The sequence below is a fragment of the Stegodyphus dumicola genome, chromosome 6 (assembly GCF_044657685.1).
Source record: "Stegodyphus dumicola isolate Sdum_Otavi_A_Nest chromosome 6, ASM4465768v1".
NCBI classification, from domain to species: Eukaryota; Metazoa; Arthropoda; class Arachnida; order Araneae; family Eresidae; genus Stegodyphus; species Stegodyphus dumicola.
Genome location: NC_140773.1, coordinates 50,966,335 through 50,980,710, shown reverse-complemented (window position 1 = coordinate 50,980,710; position 14,376 = coordinate 50,966,335). Strand labels below are relative to the sequence as shown.

General features: G+C 31.9%; 1 protein-coding gene across 3 annotated transcripts in view; it reads left to right on the top strand.

The window, feature by feature from the left end:
* Window positions 1–14,376, top strand: part of Adck1 (aarF domain containing kinase 1) — a 57,419-nt gene that overhangs the window by 12,902 nt on the left and 30,141 nt on the right. For all 3 annotated transcript variants that reach the window (XM_035375056.2, XM_085818311.1, XM_085818312.1), the window contains exons 4-5: window positions 5,164–5,367; window positions 8,629–8,787. In XM_035375056.2, the coding sequence (XP_035230947.1) occupies window positions 5,164–5,367; window positions 8,629–8,787 (363 nt within the window). The remainder of the gene's footprint in view (window positions 1–5,163; window positions 5,368–8,628; window positions 8,788–14,376) is intronic.

Genomic DNA, 14,376 nt, shown 5'->3' with positions numbered 1-14,376 from the left:
ACAAATGGGGCCGATCCTTAAGGGATCTATAGTACCCAATATCTATCTAGCGATCTATAGTACCCAATATCGACAGTGGCCTATGTGATTAAGAAGTGGAAGGTGAGGGGTGATTGTCGGAATGTGCCCCGAGTCGGCAGACCAACGAAACTGGGGGATAGAGACTGACGAGTGCTGTTCAGAGAAATTCGGAAGAACCGCAACCAAGCGATAGCCCTCATCCGCGAGGAGTTTCAACAGGCATCCATGAGTATTGTTTCAATGAATACCATCCGTAAGGAAGCACATCTGCTTGGTTTTCATAGTCGTGCTACTGCCCATAAGCCTTTGATCACAAAGTCCAACCGCTCTGCTTGGTTAATGTGGTGAAAAGCACATCAAAATTGGACCGCAGATCAGTGGAAACGGGTTCTTTGGAGTGACGAATCAAGGTTCACCCTTTACCGTTCGGATGGCAGGGTCTGAGTCTGGCGTCTACCTGGAGAATGTCTCTACAATAATATTAAAATTCTAAATACAAATCCTTGAATTACTGAAACACCAAACTCCAATACCAATAATATAGATTGTAAAAACAACGATGAAGAAAACCCAAAAATTCTCAATTTTCTAATTATTGATAACAAGCCTACAATTAAATGTCCTGCTATTATATGCCAGAATGCATTGTGCCAACAGTCAAGTTCGACGGAGGTGGAATTATGGTCTGGGGGTGTTTCTCCTGGTATGGGCTGGGGCCCTTGGTCTCCGTTCATGATAAGCTCAACTTCGATGCCTACTGCACTATTTTGGATGACAATGTGCTTCCTACATTGGGGCAGTTTTACGGGTTGGACTCCTGTGACTTTCAGGACAACAATGCCAGTTGTCATGTTTTGACATTAACCAAGGCTTGGTATGGTGCCAATGGAGTTCATCGAATGGACTGGCCTGCCCAGAGTCCAGACCTGAACCCTATCGAGAACCTCAGGGACGAGTTGCATCGCCGAATTCAGGGGTGCAGTACCCTTGCAAAATCGGTGAAGGAACTTCTATGTCTTCTCCAAGCCGAGTGGAAGAAAATACCACTAGCTGTCATACAAAGACTTGTGGAAAGTATGCCCCGGAGAGTAACACTGTAAATACCTCTCGTGGAGGCTCTACCAACTATTGATTTTGAATAAAGTTAGTTTTTCATTTCTATCACAGGTGTCGAAATACTTATTGGTAGTTAGTGTATATGGGACCTCTATAACATGTAATTGGGTATCCCCTCTTTAGTTGCAATCAGGCACACCAAACATACATATGTGTGTGTGTATATTCCCTCTTTGTTACCCAGCTCAGTAAGCTTAATTTTTTATTCTTAAAATGTTGATAAATTGTGCATTTTTTGCTTTAATTGATTATGTTATTTTTATGTTTCAGTTAAGGTTTTTATGCCGTTAGTTAGATAATCTGCATGCAATAATTGTAGAATTATTAAGTTTAAATGGCAATTAAACCTAATGAGGCCGCCGTTTGTTTACATTTGAAATTTTTAGTAGAATAGTGAATTAAATCGTTGCATTAATTTCAGTGTCTTTTTGCCTAGTGGCATCAAAAGTTAGCTTTCAGTTTTGTGCACAGAAAATTTTGTCTTCCTGCTTGCCGTCCAAATTGTTGTGCAGAAACTCTTAATTTTAATTGCAAAAACTATTTTTTTTAACTGTGTTTGTTGTTTTAGGTTTTTCTGTATTTTGCAATTTTTAATGAAGGTACTTTGAGTTTTTCTGCATTTTTGTCTCGTCGCAAATTGAGAACTGAATTGATTGAATGAGAAATATCTCTAAAGAAATTCGAGGAAATATGTTTAAATGAAGTACAGCAAAAAATGTATATAATTTAATAAGCTGTGCAATGAAGTCGTGATGTCCATGTCAGAAATTTTTTAATGTTTTACTCATCCAGTTTAAATGCTGTAACTTTTTGTTTATACATTGTTGGACAGTTGTTAAGAACGAATCTTTAACTGCAATATAGTATGACATTAAGGGAGGTGGTGGCTAAGCGGCATAAAATATTTTTCCCACACTGTTTGGATATTAGAATAAAGGGCATTTATTGCTCACGAAAATACACAAGGTTTTGAAGCGTCCAAAAGTAAAAAGAGGAATGAAAAATACTTATGAACAAAGCAGGCATCTTTGTGAATAGTGTCAGTATGGGATGCTTTCCATGTGAAATGCAATACAACTTTACACAAGTTATGTCTTTCTTTCCACAACATTATATGGCAGCTGTTGAGGCAGTTGATAACACTTTTCTGTCGGTGTAGGGTTGAGGATGTTATTATTCGTTGGAGATTATTTCTGCCCAGCTGTTCACCTACCCAGAGCATCCCAAGCATTTTGAATGAGGTGTTGATCTGGAGAATGTGCTGCCTATACAGGATGTTGAAAATTCTCACTGACTAGATAATAATGAAGAGCAAGTGTTCAATGGCACTTGAACATCTTCATCCAGGAAAAAGAAATTTATCACTGAAAGTACCACAGAAAAGGTAAACATGAGACATTAGAACTTCATTAATAGATAACTAGCCATAGTCCTAGTTACAACCACATGTAGGGGTTTGTGGCTATTGATCATTATGCTTGCCCATATCATAATAGTGCATCTCGGCTACTGGTCCCATTCCTTGTTATTTTCTGGGCAATAAACAGTATCACTCTGTCAGATCAGTTGGCATCTACAATCCAATGACAAGCTGAACTTATTTTCATCTGAAAATAGTACACAAGCCTAGTCAAATTGTGATGCTTATAATACCATTGCAGATGGGTGGTACTGTTCTATCTGAACTGTGGGATACATATAACAGATCTGTGGGCATATAGTCCTCCTTCTCCCATACATCTGGCCACAATTTTCAGGAGATCTGCTGTCCTGTACCAGCAAAAAAAAAAAAAATCATTTGCCATCATGTGAACTGTGGTGCAGTGGTTTCTTTTTACTGATAAGGCAGCATACTTGTCTCATGCAGATGTCATATATCTAACATGACCTCCGGCATGACACTGGCTAGTTCCAGTTGTTTTAAATGTTTTCTGCAAATTTTCTATGTGTTGCTTCCTTTTATTTTGTAGTTGCTGTGGGTGATAATATTGCCTGTCCTTAGAAATTGTCCAGCAGTGTATGTTTTCTCTAACTTTTCAATATGTTTTATATATCTAGATTGGCATTGGTATAATTTTCTATATTGATGAAATCAATGTTTATCTTTAGTAAGTCATTTCTATTTCACTTAATTTTCATTTTGTTCAATTGTATATAATGAAATGAAATTCTCATTCTAATTTCTAGTACAGTAAAAGTCCAGAAATCCGCAAAGCTTGGGACCAGAGGTTGTGCGGATTTTAGGATTTTGCGGATTTCAGGACAGAAAAGATAAATCATAATATTCAAAGTGCAAAATAAATAAGGCATTAGTAGATACACTTAATACTATTAGTAATAAATACATTTAATTAAATTATTATATACATTATTTCAATAATTTATTATATGTGTTAAAATTATTCATTGTATTGTATGTACACAACATCCAGGTTTGCTGATTTCGCCTCGTGCAAAGATTTCCAGTTTCGGATTCCGGTGTTAGAATCACTGTTGCTGTAAAATTTCAAAGCTTTTCTTTATTTTTCCGTATATCATACACAATCGTGTTGCAATTCCATACGTTTCTGCTATAAACCAAGGAGTGAAACCTTCCTCCATCTTTTGCAGAATTTGCACTTTTTGCATTACCGTCAATGTTGCAAGCAATAAAATCATGAGTGCGTTTCTTAGCTGTCATTGTATTTAAAAGGGCTGAAATTAAAAATATTCTTACTTTATCCACAAAATATCCGGATAAAAAAAAAAAGGCAGCTCTAAATAATCTCGTGAAATAACTCAAGCTCAGAAAATACAACAACGTGAACCGTGAACTTGAAAGAAGAGTTGAGTGAATTGTCTGCTTTTTTACCTCAATGCAGATTAGAGGGGAAAAACTTTTATCATGATGTCAATAATTTGGTATTTCCGTTATGACTCATTATTATTCAGTAATTATGACGTTATTATTCGGTAAATATTTTTTCTTCGATATTTTGTACTCAGTGTTGCAGTTTCCAGAACCTATAAACTGAATGTTTATATTTTGAGAGGCAATGCCGATTTCAAGAGTTGGCGAATTTCAGGTCGACAGATTTTCGGTATTTGACTGTAGTTATTTTCATATGTTTAAGTGCATGAAATATGAAAATATTGGTATTAACTTATTGCATGTATGTATTTGAACTGTACTGTCATGAATTATACTTTAATATCTGAAGTTAGGTGTTATTGTTTAACTGTGCAAGGAAAAAAACGGGGGAGTGATATCTTGTCAAATTAGGAAATGTTGCCAACTCACATTCTGTAATGTCTAAAAATATGTTTTTTTTAGCTGACTTAAATATCAGTATAATTTGTCAGCCGATGTACCATAAACAGGAATTGTTTCCAACCCATACAATTTCAGTTTAATTTTTTTGTACATTATATATATCATATAAATAAGTGCTTCTCATTTTCAAGTCGAAATGTAATTTTTTTTGGGGGGAAAGGGGGATCTAGCATTCCACATTACAGATACAATTTTATGTTAGCTTTCAAATGCTAAACTGGAATCTAAAAAATCACATTGTAAATTTCATTTGCTTTACCTAATTTTGAATTAGATCATGCCCATCATGTGTTGCATTACATTAAAGCTAAAGCAATGCATTTATTAGCATTGGGTATATATCATTTGTTTACATAAATACTTCTTAATGGTGAGAAGTGAATTTTCTAATATCTATTTAATGTAAACAAATAGCATTTCAACATGAAATGTTAGCTAAAAAAAATAAAAGTTGATTTATGAGAAATAATGTTGGCATTTTCCCATAAGTCTGAATGCTAATCAGATGTATCTAAGCCCTTTTTTATGTAATGTTTTTCTTCACTAAGGAATTTTTCAACTTTTATGTGAACCAAAATTAAATTCTTGAAAATCTGCATAATTTATTTTGCATTCTGTATCATGTAATACTTACATTAATAGTTTAAGAATAGTTGCATATTGATGTACTGTTGTAATAAATAATCATTTATTTACTGTTACAATACTTTTAGGTTCATTTTCGTTCTGCCCAAAAACTTCTTGATTTATGCTGCAAAAATGGAGGAGCATTTATAAAAGTTGGTCAGCACATTGGAGCATTAAATTACTTATTGCCATATGAATATGTATCAACCCTCAAAGTATTACACAATAAAGCTCCAAAAGCGAGCATCAAAGATGTTCTTCATGTAGTTCAAGAAGATTTAGGAGATGAGGTTTGTGTGCCTTCTCAAATAAAGTGAAGAAATATTGTATGGATTTGCAGGATTTTCTTTTATTATTTTATTTAACGTTTTCTTGTAGTTATTTGTTAATATTTAAAAACTATGTCTGAAAAGTTGTTGCATCAAAGTCATATGCATCGAAATTTATTGTGAATTTTAATTATTTTATTATTTATGCCTTTTACCTTTGTTAAAACATATATTTAAAGTGGCTAAAAGTTATTGAAAAATATAGTTTGGGGGCTCCTGTCTTTTTTTTTTTTTTTTTTTTTTAATAAATAGGTGAAACTAATCATTAAATAGATAATGAAAATATATGCTCGTTTCCTTTAAACCTTCGCCACATTTGACAAGTTTGAAGTAATAAAAAATAAAATTGAGCATAAATATTAAAAATTTACTGTAGAATTAAAAAAATATAAAATTGCATGTCAGTTTTAAAAAATATGAAATAAGTTTGTATAATGAAGCTTCAGAATAGGGTTTCCCAATCCTTTTCATGCATCAACTGGTTTTCTTCACAGACCCTTGTACGAGGGCTATCCAGAAAGTAGATTACGTTTTGGAATAAAAAAATAAACAAAGTATAGGAAACAAATTTTATTATATACAGATGAAAGCCACACTCAAATACTACTTTTCTACATAGTCACCATACAAATTAAGGCATTTATCGTAGCGATGTACGAGCTTGGAAATTCCTTCGTCGAAAAATTCGGCCGCCTGCGCCTTCAACCACTTCGTTACCTCTTCTTGCCTTCCATCTTGCACAAAACTTGTGGTAACCAAGCTTTTCGCTGCTGATTTCGTGCAACAAACTTCGTGAAATTTGTGGAAAACTCAAAGAAAGTTCCGTTATTGTGAAATTTCGATTTTCACGGACTTTAGCATCGACTTTTTCGAGAAGTTCGGCGGTCACTATGCTGGGTCTCCCACTTCGATCTTCGTCGTGAACATTGGTTCGGCCATTTTGAAATCTTATGACCCACTGACGCACTCCACCTTCAGTGATAATGTTGTCCCCATACACTTCACGAAGCTGCCGATAGATTTCTATCGGTTTACAGTTTTTTGCAGTCAGAAACCTTATTACTGAGCGCACCTCGCAGGATTTTCAATTAACGCAGACATTTCAAACCGTCACAGTATCTGAACGGAGCACAGCACGAACCTCTCACTAGCACGGCTAGATGCAGACTGAGCTGCGCAACGCTCTGACCCCAAATGGCCGCGCTAGCCCCGCCCCTAACGGACACAGACGGAAACGTAATCTACTTCCTGGATGGCCCTCGTACATTTTTCTTTGTAAAGTATACCACACAATGTAATCACACTACAAATAACTGCACATAAATAACTTAAAGCAACAATTAGACGAAGAATATGAACAAAAGTTCTGGAAAAATATTTTATTAATGTTTTATTGTTTTTTTTTTTTATTATTATTATTTTTATTTTTAATTTTACACATATTAACAAGTTTGCAGAAATAAAATCGCAGATTCTAATTGCCCAAAAATTCAATTTTAATTCATATGATGGCTTTGCTTGGTGCAATTTTTACCTAGCTAGATAGAATGGTAAGAGTTCTCATGGTAGGCAGATTACTTAAGCATTTCTTGAATGAGGTAAACAAAGGTAATGTGCAGAGGCATAACTAATTGAACTCTAGTCATATACCAAACAAAGCATTTTGCGTCTGAATGCAGCATATACCAAGTTGGATTTAATCTAAAATGGAAGCATACCGAGGTACTGTTGTAATTATTATATGGCAATGTACTGTCAAAGCATAATGTTTAAGTATGTGAAGCGTAAAATATGTAAGCAAACTATTAACTTTAATTTAGCAATAGTCTTTTGATTCTTCATTTTAATTTGGCTGCATCCATTTGCTGTCCTAAAAACTATTAATATATGAATTAAAGTGTGTTATCTTATTAACCTCTTGTCCAATCAGTGTTCAAAATTTAAGCAAAGAATTATCAACTCTATCCTTTTTTTTTTTGTTGTTGTTGAAATGGGCATTCCCTTTCCTGCTTTCCTTTTGACGTGCTTGCACAAGCAATTGTGCTCTCTTTATCATCCATTGTCTCAGATGTGACTAGTTGTATAAACTTGCAAGGTGCTTATTGCATCCCCCAAGAATTGGTTATTATAGAATAAAATTATGTATTGAATCCATGCTATATCTAAGTTTCTCCGTTATGCACCTTATGAATTTACACAACTTTAGCATTCTATATACACCATAAAAATATAAGACATCCATAAAATTTATGTTAACATATATATAGACAAATATGAAAGAGTTATTTGACAAAATAAGATATCTTGTACAAAATTTCAGTAACTTTCTCAAAGAAAGGAAATTTAACAAATAGATTTATTAGTGTATTGAAAGAAAAACAAGCTTAGTTTTGTTTCTGTTTTGATTTAATAATGTACAATTGTTATTTTACTTTTCATTATATAAGTAAAACTATGATGCAAATCTGAACATAGTAGCTAGACAGTTTAAATGTGCTCTTCATACGCATACTTTTTTCTTTTTTGTCATTATTTTTTCTTTTTTTAAAAAATGTCCCTGTGTCTAGCGTAACATGTTTCATCTTGATATTATAAACCTTTTATGGTACCTGTGGGTAAAACTATAAATTAAGAAACTCTTTTTAAATAAATAAATCTTAAGGAGAAAAAACCTTATTCTCTTTAACTTTTACAAACATCAAATTCTAAATATGAGTAATTGATTTAGTTACTGTGAAGAACAGAATTTTGAAAATTAAGGAAAATGTGTAGAGATGCAGAGTAATCCCTTCATATAATTCTTTATAATGGTATTGTTTATTATTCCATAGAATAGATTTAAAAGTTTAAATGAGTATTTGCTTTATTTTGTTATAGACGGTTTTGTATGTACTATAGCTATATCAGGGGCATAGCTAGAGAAGGGGCATCTGTCCCCGGGCACAGAATCCAAAGAGCGCCAAACTGATGTTACGACATTTTAGAATTAAATGTTTTCCATCCTTGGCAAGCAATAGGGGGCACGAAATCTTCAGTTGTCCCTGGGCACTGAAAACCCTAGCTACGACTCTGAGCTATATGTATTCTAATACCTTTCTTTAGTGCATGTTTGTTATTACATTTGTTTTCTGATTGCAAATTTATATGCTTTTGGTTTGAATTAAATGAATGGCAGCAATTTTCAGAAGTGAAGGATTGATATTTTAATTTTAATAATTTCAGGCTTTAAAAATATTCAAAACTTTTGAACCAGAGCCACTTGGGGCAGCTTCATTAGCACAAGTCCATTTAGCAACTTTACAGGATGATACAAAAGTTGCAGTTAAAGTACAACATAAAAATGTTCAAGCACATGCAAAAGTTGACATGGCAACAATGGAAGTAAGCAAATTTTGTTGTTTCTGGGGATGAAACTCTATAAAAATATTGCTTATTCTTGAAAAAACTGTGGTAGTTGTATTTTTAAAAGAAATATATTTTCTGAATATCTGGCCAATCATAATGAGCATCGTGACTTATATTTATAAATATTTAGTTCAGTTTAAAAAATTAGCTTATGGTAAGTAATGCTAGTAATGTGATGAGGACAAAGTATTATCGCATATTACATAATTGAAATGATGAATCCTCCTTGAATTTTTTGATGCAGCTAAGATTTTGACACATGCGTATTTACATGAATTTGTGATATGTTATGGATTAATTTGATATAAATTTTTGTTATAAGATTGATTGTCCTATATATAAATATAGGACATATTTTTTATGTATAGGACATTAAGGTAGTTGTTTGCAGGTAAATGATTAGTACCAAAAATGTATACTTTATTCATATTCGAATTTGGGACTTCAAGTTAAGGATATAATTCATATACATGTGTGTGTAATGTATTATGTTATTAAACTGGAAAAGAACTATATTGATTATAAAGACTAATTCACTTAATAAAATGAAAGTACCAGTCATCTTTACAACATTAACAGCTTTTATATTCGTCAAAAACAAGTTACAAGCATGTGTCAACCATGAAAAGAACTACACTACTCAATGAGATACAGTGAGGTACTTACAATTTCTTTACATTTAAAGGTACAGTTTTAGATATATGAAATAATGCAGGTAGATAAACAGGTTAGAAAGTAATGAATAGTTCAAAGGTCTACTTATAGTTAAATCATCACACTAGTCTGAAGGATTTATCAAAGCATCAGCTCAAAAGCAAAGTTGCAAAAATGCACGTAAATTTATTCAGGTGTTATTTCATAATCAGCTGTTGTAAATTTAATCAGCTGTTGTAAATTTCATAATCAGCTGTTGTAAAATCATAGATAGATCAGTTGTAATTTTTATTAAATGATTTTACATAGTTTTTACAGTGTTGTGCAGTCCATAAGAGTCCTTAGGTTTTTTTAAAAATGACTTTTGGTCCTTAAAAGTCCTTCCTTCCAGCTGAAATTGGCAGAAGGCCCATAATTTTAATCATCTGAAATTTCTGTCTCTTTTTACTGCTGCCATTTTGAGTGTGAATGAGCAATTTGGAGGAAAATTGTTGGTGATTCTCTGACAAATGTGTATTTGATGGTTGAGATGTTTCATTGTTTGAATTAGTTCCTACTTCTAATATAAATAGTATAATACTTGAGTTTCTGGGCAAGAAGTAAAACATAAAGCACCTGCAGGTTTTTTTAAATTATAATATTGATTAAATTTATTAAAATAATGATAATATATTAAAATTGTATTTAAGAAATAGCATTAAAATAAAATATTTTTATTTTTCCTTGTCATATTATTAATATTTTAAGTGACATTATTTCCTATTTTGGCAAATTATTATTAGAATGTTCTGAACCTGAAAATTAAACAAGATAATAAATGCTGTAAAGTATAGTTTCCATAACACTGGTTAGAAAAGCAAAATAGCTGTTTTATAATTTTCATGCTAATAATTTTGTTTTTCCCTGTAACTGTCTCAGAATATTCAGAATTCATTCCCAGAATGTGTAACGGTTTTCTCCGTAAAATTCATTTTACAATTCTCTTCTCTAAATTTGTTTTTCAAAAGATGTCTGGCATTTTGCTGTTACAGAATTAATAAGGTCAATTTTTCTTTCGGATTTTAGACATTGCATTTTAGACTTGGAAAGTTTAGAAGGATTTGAAGGCAAGATTTATAGATCTGTGATTCTAGAAAAATGTGACAAAATGAAAAATGTGTTCATGGTATTAACATGTATTCGATGTATTTTACAGGAATTTTGAAATGAATTTATTATTTACCGGCTAGTTTTTGGAAGAACAATAAAAGCATAATTATTTGAATTTCCCGTACTTACGGAAAATCCTGTTGACCATTTTTGCCTATTAAAGGAAAGATGCCAAACTATGCGATTTTTGGCCAAAGATGGAAAAGTCTTCTTCAAACACACTGGGTTTGGTGTGACCTTGATTATACATGTTAGTTATTACTCTCGAGTAAAGACTCCTTTTTCCCCCTCTATCATGCTTTTTTGAAAAGAAAATTATTAAAATTTGGGACCTTCTTACTACAGAAGAGCATGCAGTTGAATACTTCCAAAGTTATGGAAGCTTACTGGCCTCGAAAAAATGTGCTAATGACACGAAATGGCGCCTAGCGAAAAATCTAATGAAAATAATTGCGTTTACAGTTTATCTCCTTAATAAAAAGTAATGGAAATTTTTAATGAGAAATTAAATATAAATAAATGATAATATAATAAATTTGAAAGAAAAATAAGAATAGAATGTTTTTATTGTATTTAGTGATTTTTTGGGGGGGGCGAGATTGGTGGCATCTCTTGTGGTCGACGGCATTTTCCGTTGGTACCGAATTTTCTACTTCTGATCGTAGAAGTCTATCTCTTAACATATTTATCTTCCCATTATTTTGTCTTCTTTTCACTGAACACAAGCATGGAAAATATCAAAAATGCTTCTAATCTTGTCACATGGAGAGGCATCTGCAGAAAGGAATTTTTCTATCAATAAAGAATTTGAAAAATGACAATTTAAAAGTTCCATCTTATGTGTTTCAATGTACCATATACAAAGCTGATGCTAAGCATTATCTGATTAATCTCTGTGGGTCCTAAATTCTGCTGCCTAGTGCCTCCCTAAATTCAAAAATTTTTGTTGTCCCATGCCTGTTGTAAATTCTGAAAATTTTGTCATCTCTTGGTTTTGTTGCTCAGTGCTTCACTAAATTCTAAAAATTCTGCTACACTGGCTCTGATATTGGCTCTAACTGTATATCATTTCATATTTTCTCTCAATTTCTAAAGATATAAAATTATCAGTTCCCACTATACATTCTGAATGCATGAAATTGTTATTGAAATGTTTAATTTCCAAATTTATTGAGGAAGTACTGAGTGCATAAAGAGAAAGAAAATTGTTCTTTAGAGGTATATTGTTAAGACATTGTCAAGTTAGGAGAATCGGCACAGTTGGAACATTGGTTTGCTTGCGGAACAAATTTTTGTTAAAATAAGGTGCTGAAAGATACGAAAATTGATATAAACTAGCCAAAATGCCTGGGAAGTTTTCAAATTAAACAGATGCAAATATTTTGTTGTGTGTTGTTATGTTTTGTAGCTTTTAATGTATAATTATCCTAAAATGTTTAAGAATCAATGTCATAAATTACATGTGTTTTAATCTGTTCTAAACAAATATTTTCAAAAACTAAATAAAATTTAATAGGGGCCATGTAAATCTCGAATGACTATCTATCTAATTTAATTATTTGTAACTACTCGCCCTTTATAGTTGTCTCTGCATGTTAAACCAAATTATTGGCTTTTCATTTATCCTTATTATTATTATTATTATTATTATAAGATACAACACAAAAATGTAAAAGTTAATGTAAAACTTTATTCCTTATAGCTGCTAAGACTTAATATCACAAAACAACTTCTTATCTCTGGTGCTTTAGTGGCTTATTGGAGCCTTAAAGTATATTAACTGGTTTACAACTTTAACAATTCTGCACAAAGCTGCAACACTAAGTGCATAAGACAAATAGAACATAACTAACTTTCAGTGCTTACCAACCATATGGATATTAGGTGTTCAGATCTGTATTGGTCAGCAGGTTTCTTTTAGGCAAACTTCCACTATGAATCATGCTGATTATGATTTTACTTCTTATTTTAATGTATATTAGTTTACATAAATTGTACTTGCTATTTGCTAAACCTCTAGACGGAGCAAATATGTGATAAAACAGGACATTAAAAAAAATCAACATAATCTTTTGCTAAAACATAAATAAAATGCCTCTAATCTTTTTTAAAATATGTCCAGCTATTATAAGTGTTAAAATATTTAATGCTACTTGAAAAAATTGAAAAGTTGATTTGATTCTCAAATTTTTTCATAATAGATTATACTTAGTAATGTTATAGATCTGTTTTATTTTTTAGATGATAATACAAAAGAAAAAAGTTCATGCATAGATAATATCTTTAATTGAATTTTCAATTCCTATTTGCTGACAAGTCATTAATTTTTACTTTCTTGTATGAAGTAAAGGAAGTATTGTAATCATGAAAAATTGCGGGTATGATATTTCTATGAAAATATCCATTTTGACTGCTATCGAATGCAAGTTAATGATGTTTTTGCATGACATCTGTACGTAAAGACAGAATAAAAGACTCTTTTCCTCCAAAATAATTATAAAACTTCTTTCAAATGAATTCAGAAGAGAATTTTTCGTGTTGTCTGTACGTACATATGTATTTCGCATGACTCAAAAACGAGTAGCCTCAGAATGCTGAAATTTTGTATGTAGGACTGCAATAACATGTAGATGTGCACCTCCCATTTGCAATCATGGTTGCAATCAGCCGCACCAAAAGTATATAAATATAATATATAGTCTATTACTTGGCTCAGTGAGGTCAGTTTTTTTATTCTTATATGTTGGTAAACTGTGCATTTTTTGCTTTAAAAATTATTGAATTACCTTATCTTCCGGTTAAGATTTTTATGCCTTTAGTTAATCTGCATGCAATAGTTGTAGAATAATCAACAATTTAAAAGTTGTTTAAGTACGGCTAGGCCTCTTTTTTTTTTTTTTTTTTTTTTTTTTCCCTATAGCAGCCATATTTTTTTACATTTGAAACGTAGCAGAATAGTGAATTAATTCTTTCTGCACATTCAATGCCCTTTTGCCAAGTGGGACCAAAAGGAAACTTTTAGTTTTGTGCACCGAAAAATCTGCCTTCTTGCTGCATTGCTTCTTTCTGCATAGAAACTGTAATTTTAATTGTAAAAATTCTTTTAACTGTACTTGATGTTTTATGTTTTTCTATGTCTTTTAATTTTTAATGAAAATATTTTGAGTTTTTATGCATTTTTGCCTTGCCGCGAAGTGAGAACTGAATTAATTGAATGAGAAATATATATCGGCAGTTTGTCTCGGACAGAGAATGTTTATGAGTAGTTCATGTGCATTAGATAAGCGCGCTGAATCGCCTGTGAAAAACTGTTTCTTTTTTATTTGTTTAATTTCTTTTATATATAGTTTTAGATTTATTATAGTATTTGAATACAACATGTGACAAATGATTAGATAATTCTTCAGATGATATAATTTTTGTGCCTTCTGATTTTAAAAATGAGTGAAATGTAATGCTGTTAAGTGAACCTAGTGCCAGAGTGTCACTATGGTAAATAAATATAGTGAATTTTAAGAGTGTGTTTATTGCGGTTTATGCACTATCGTTGAAATTAATTCAATTCAATAAGTTTAAATGAAATTCAGGAAAAGATGCACAAAATTTAATATTCCACATGAGGAAGTCACACATTAATATTTTTTTTTTTTCAATTAATGGTCCTTAAAAGTGTGTAAATTTCCATGAGCAGAAGTGTGTACAAATCCTACTATATACTTGCATGGATACTAGGCATACCTTCAGATACCTAGCAAAACACAC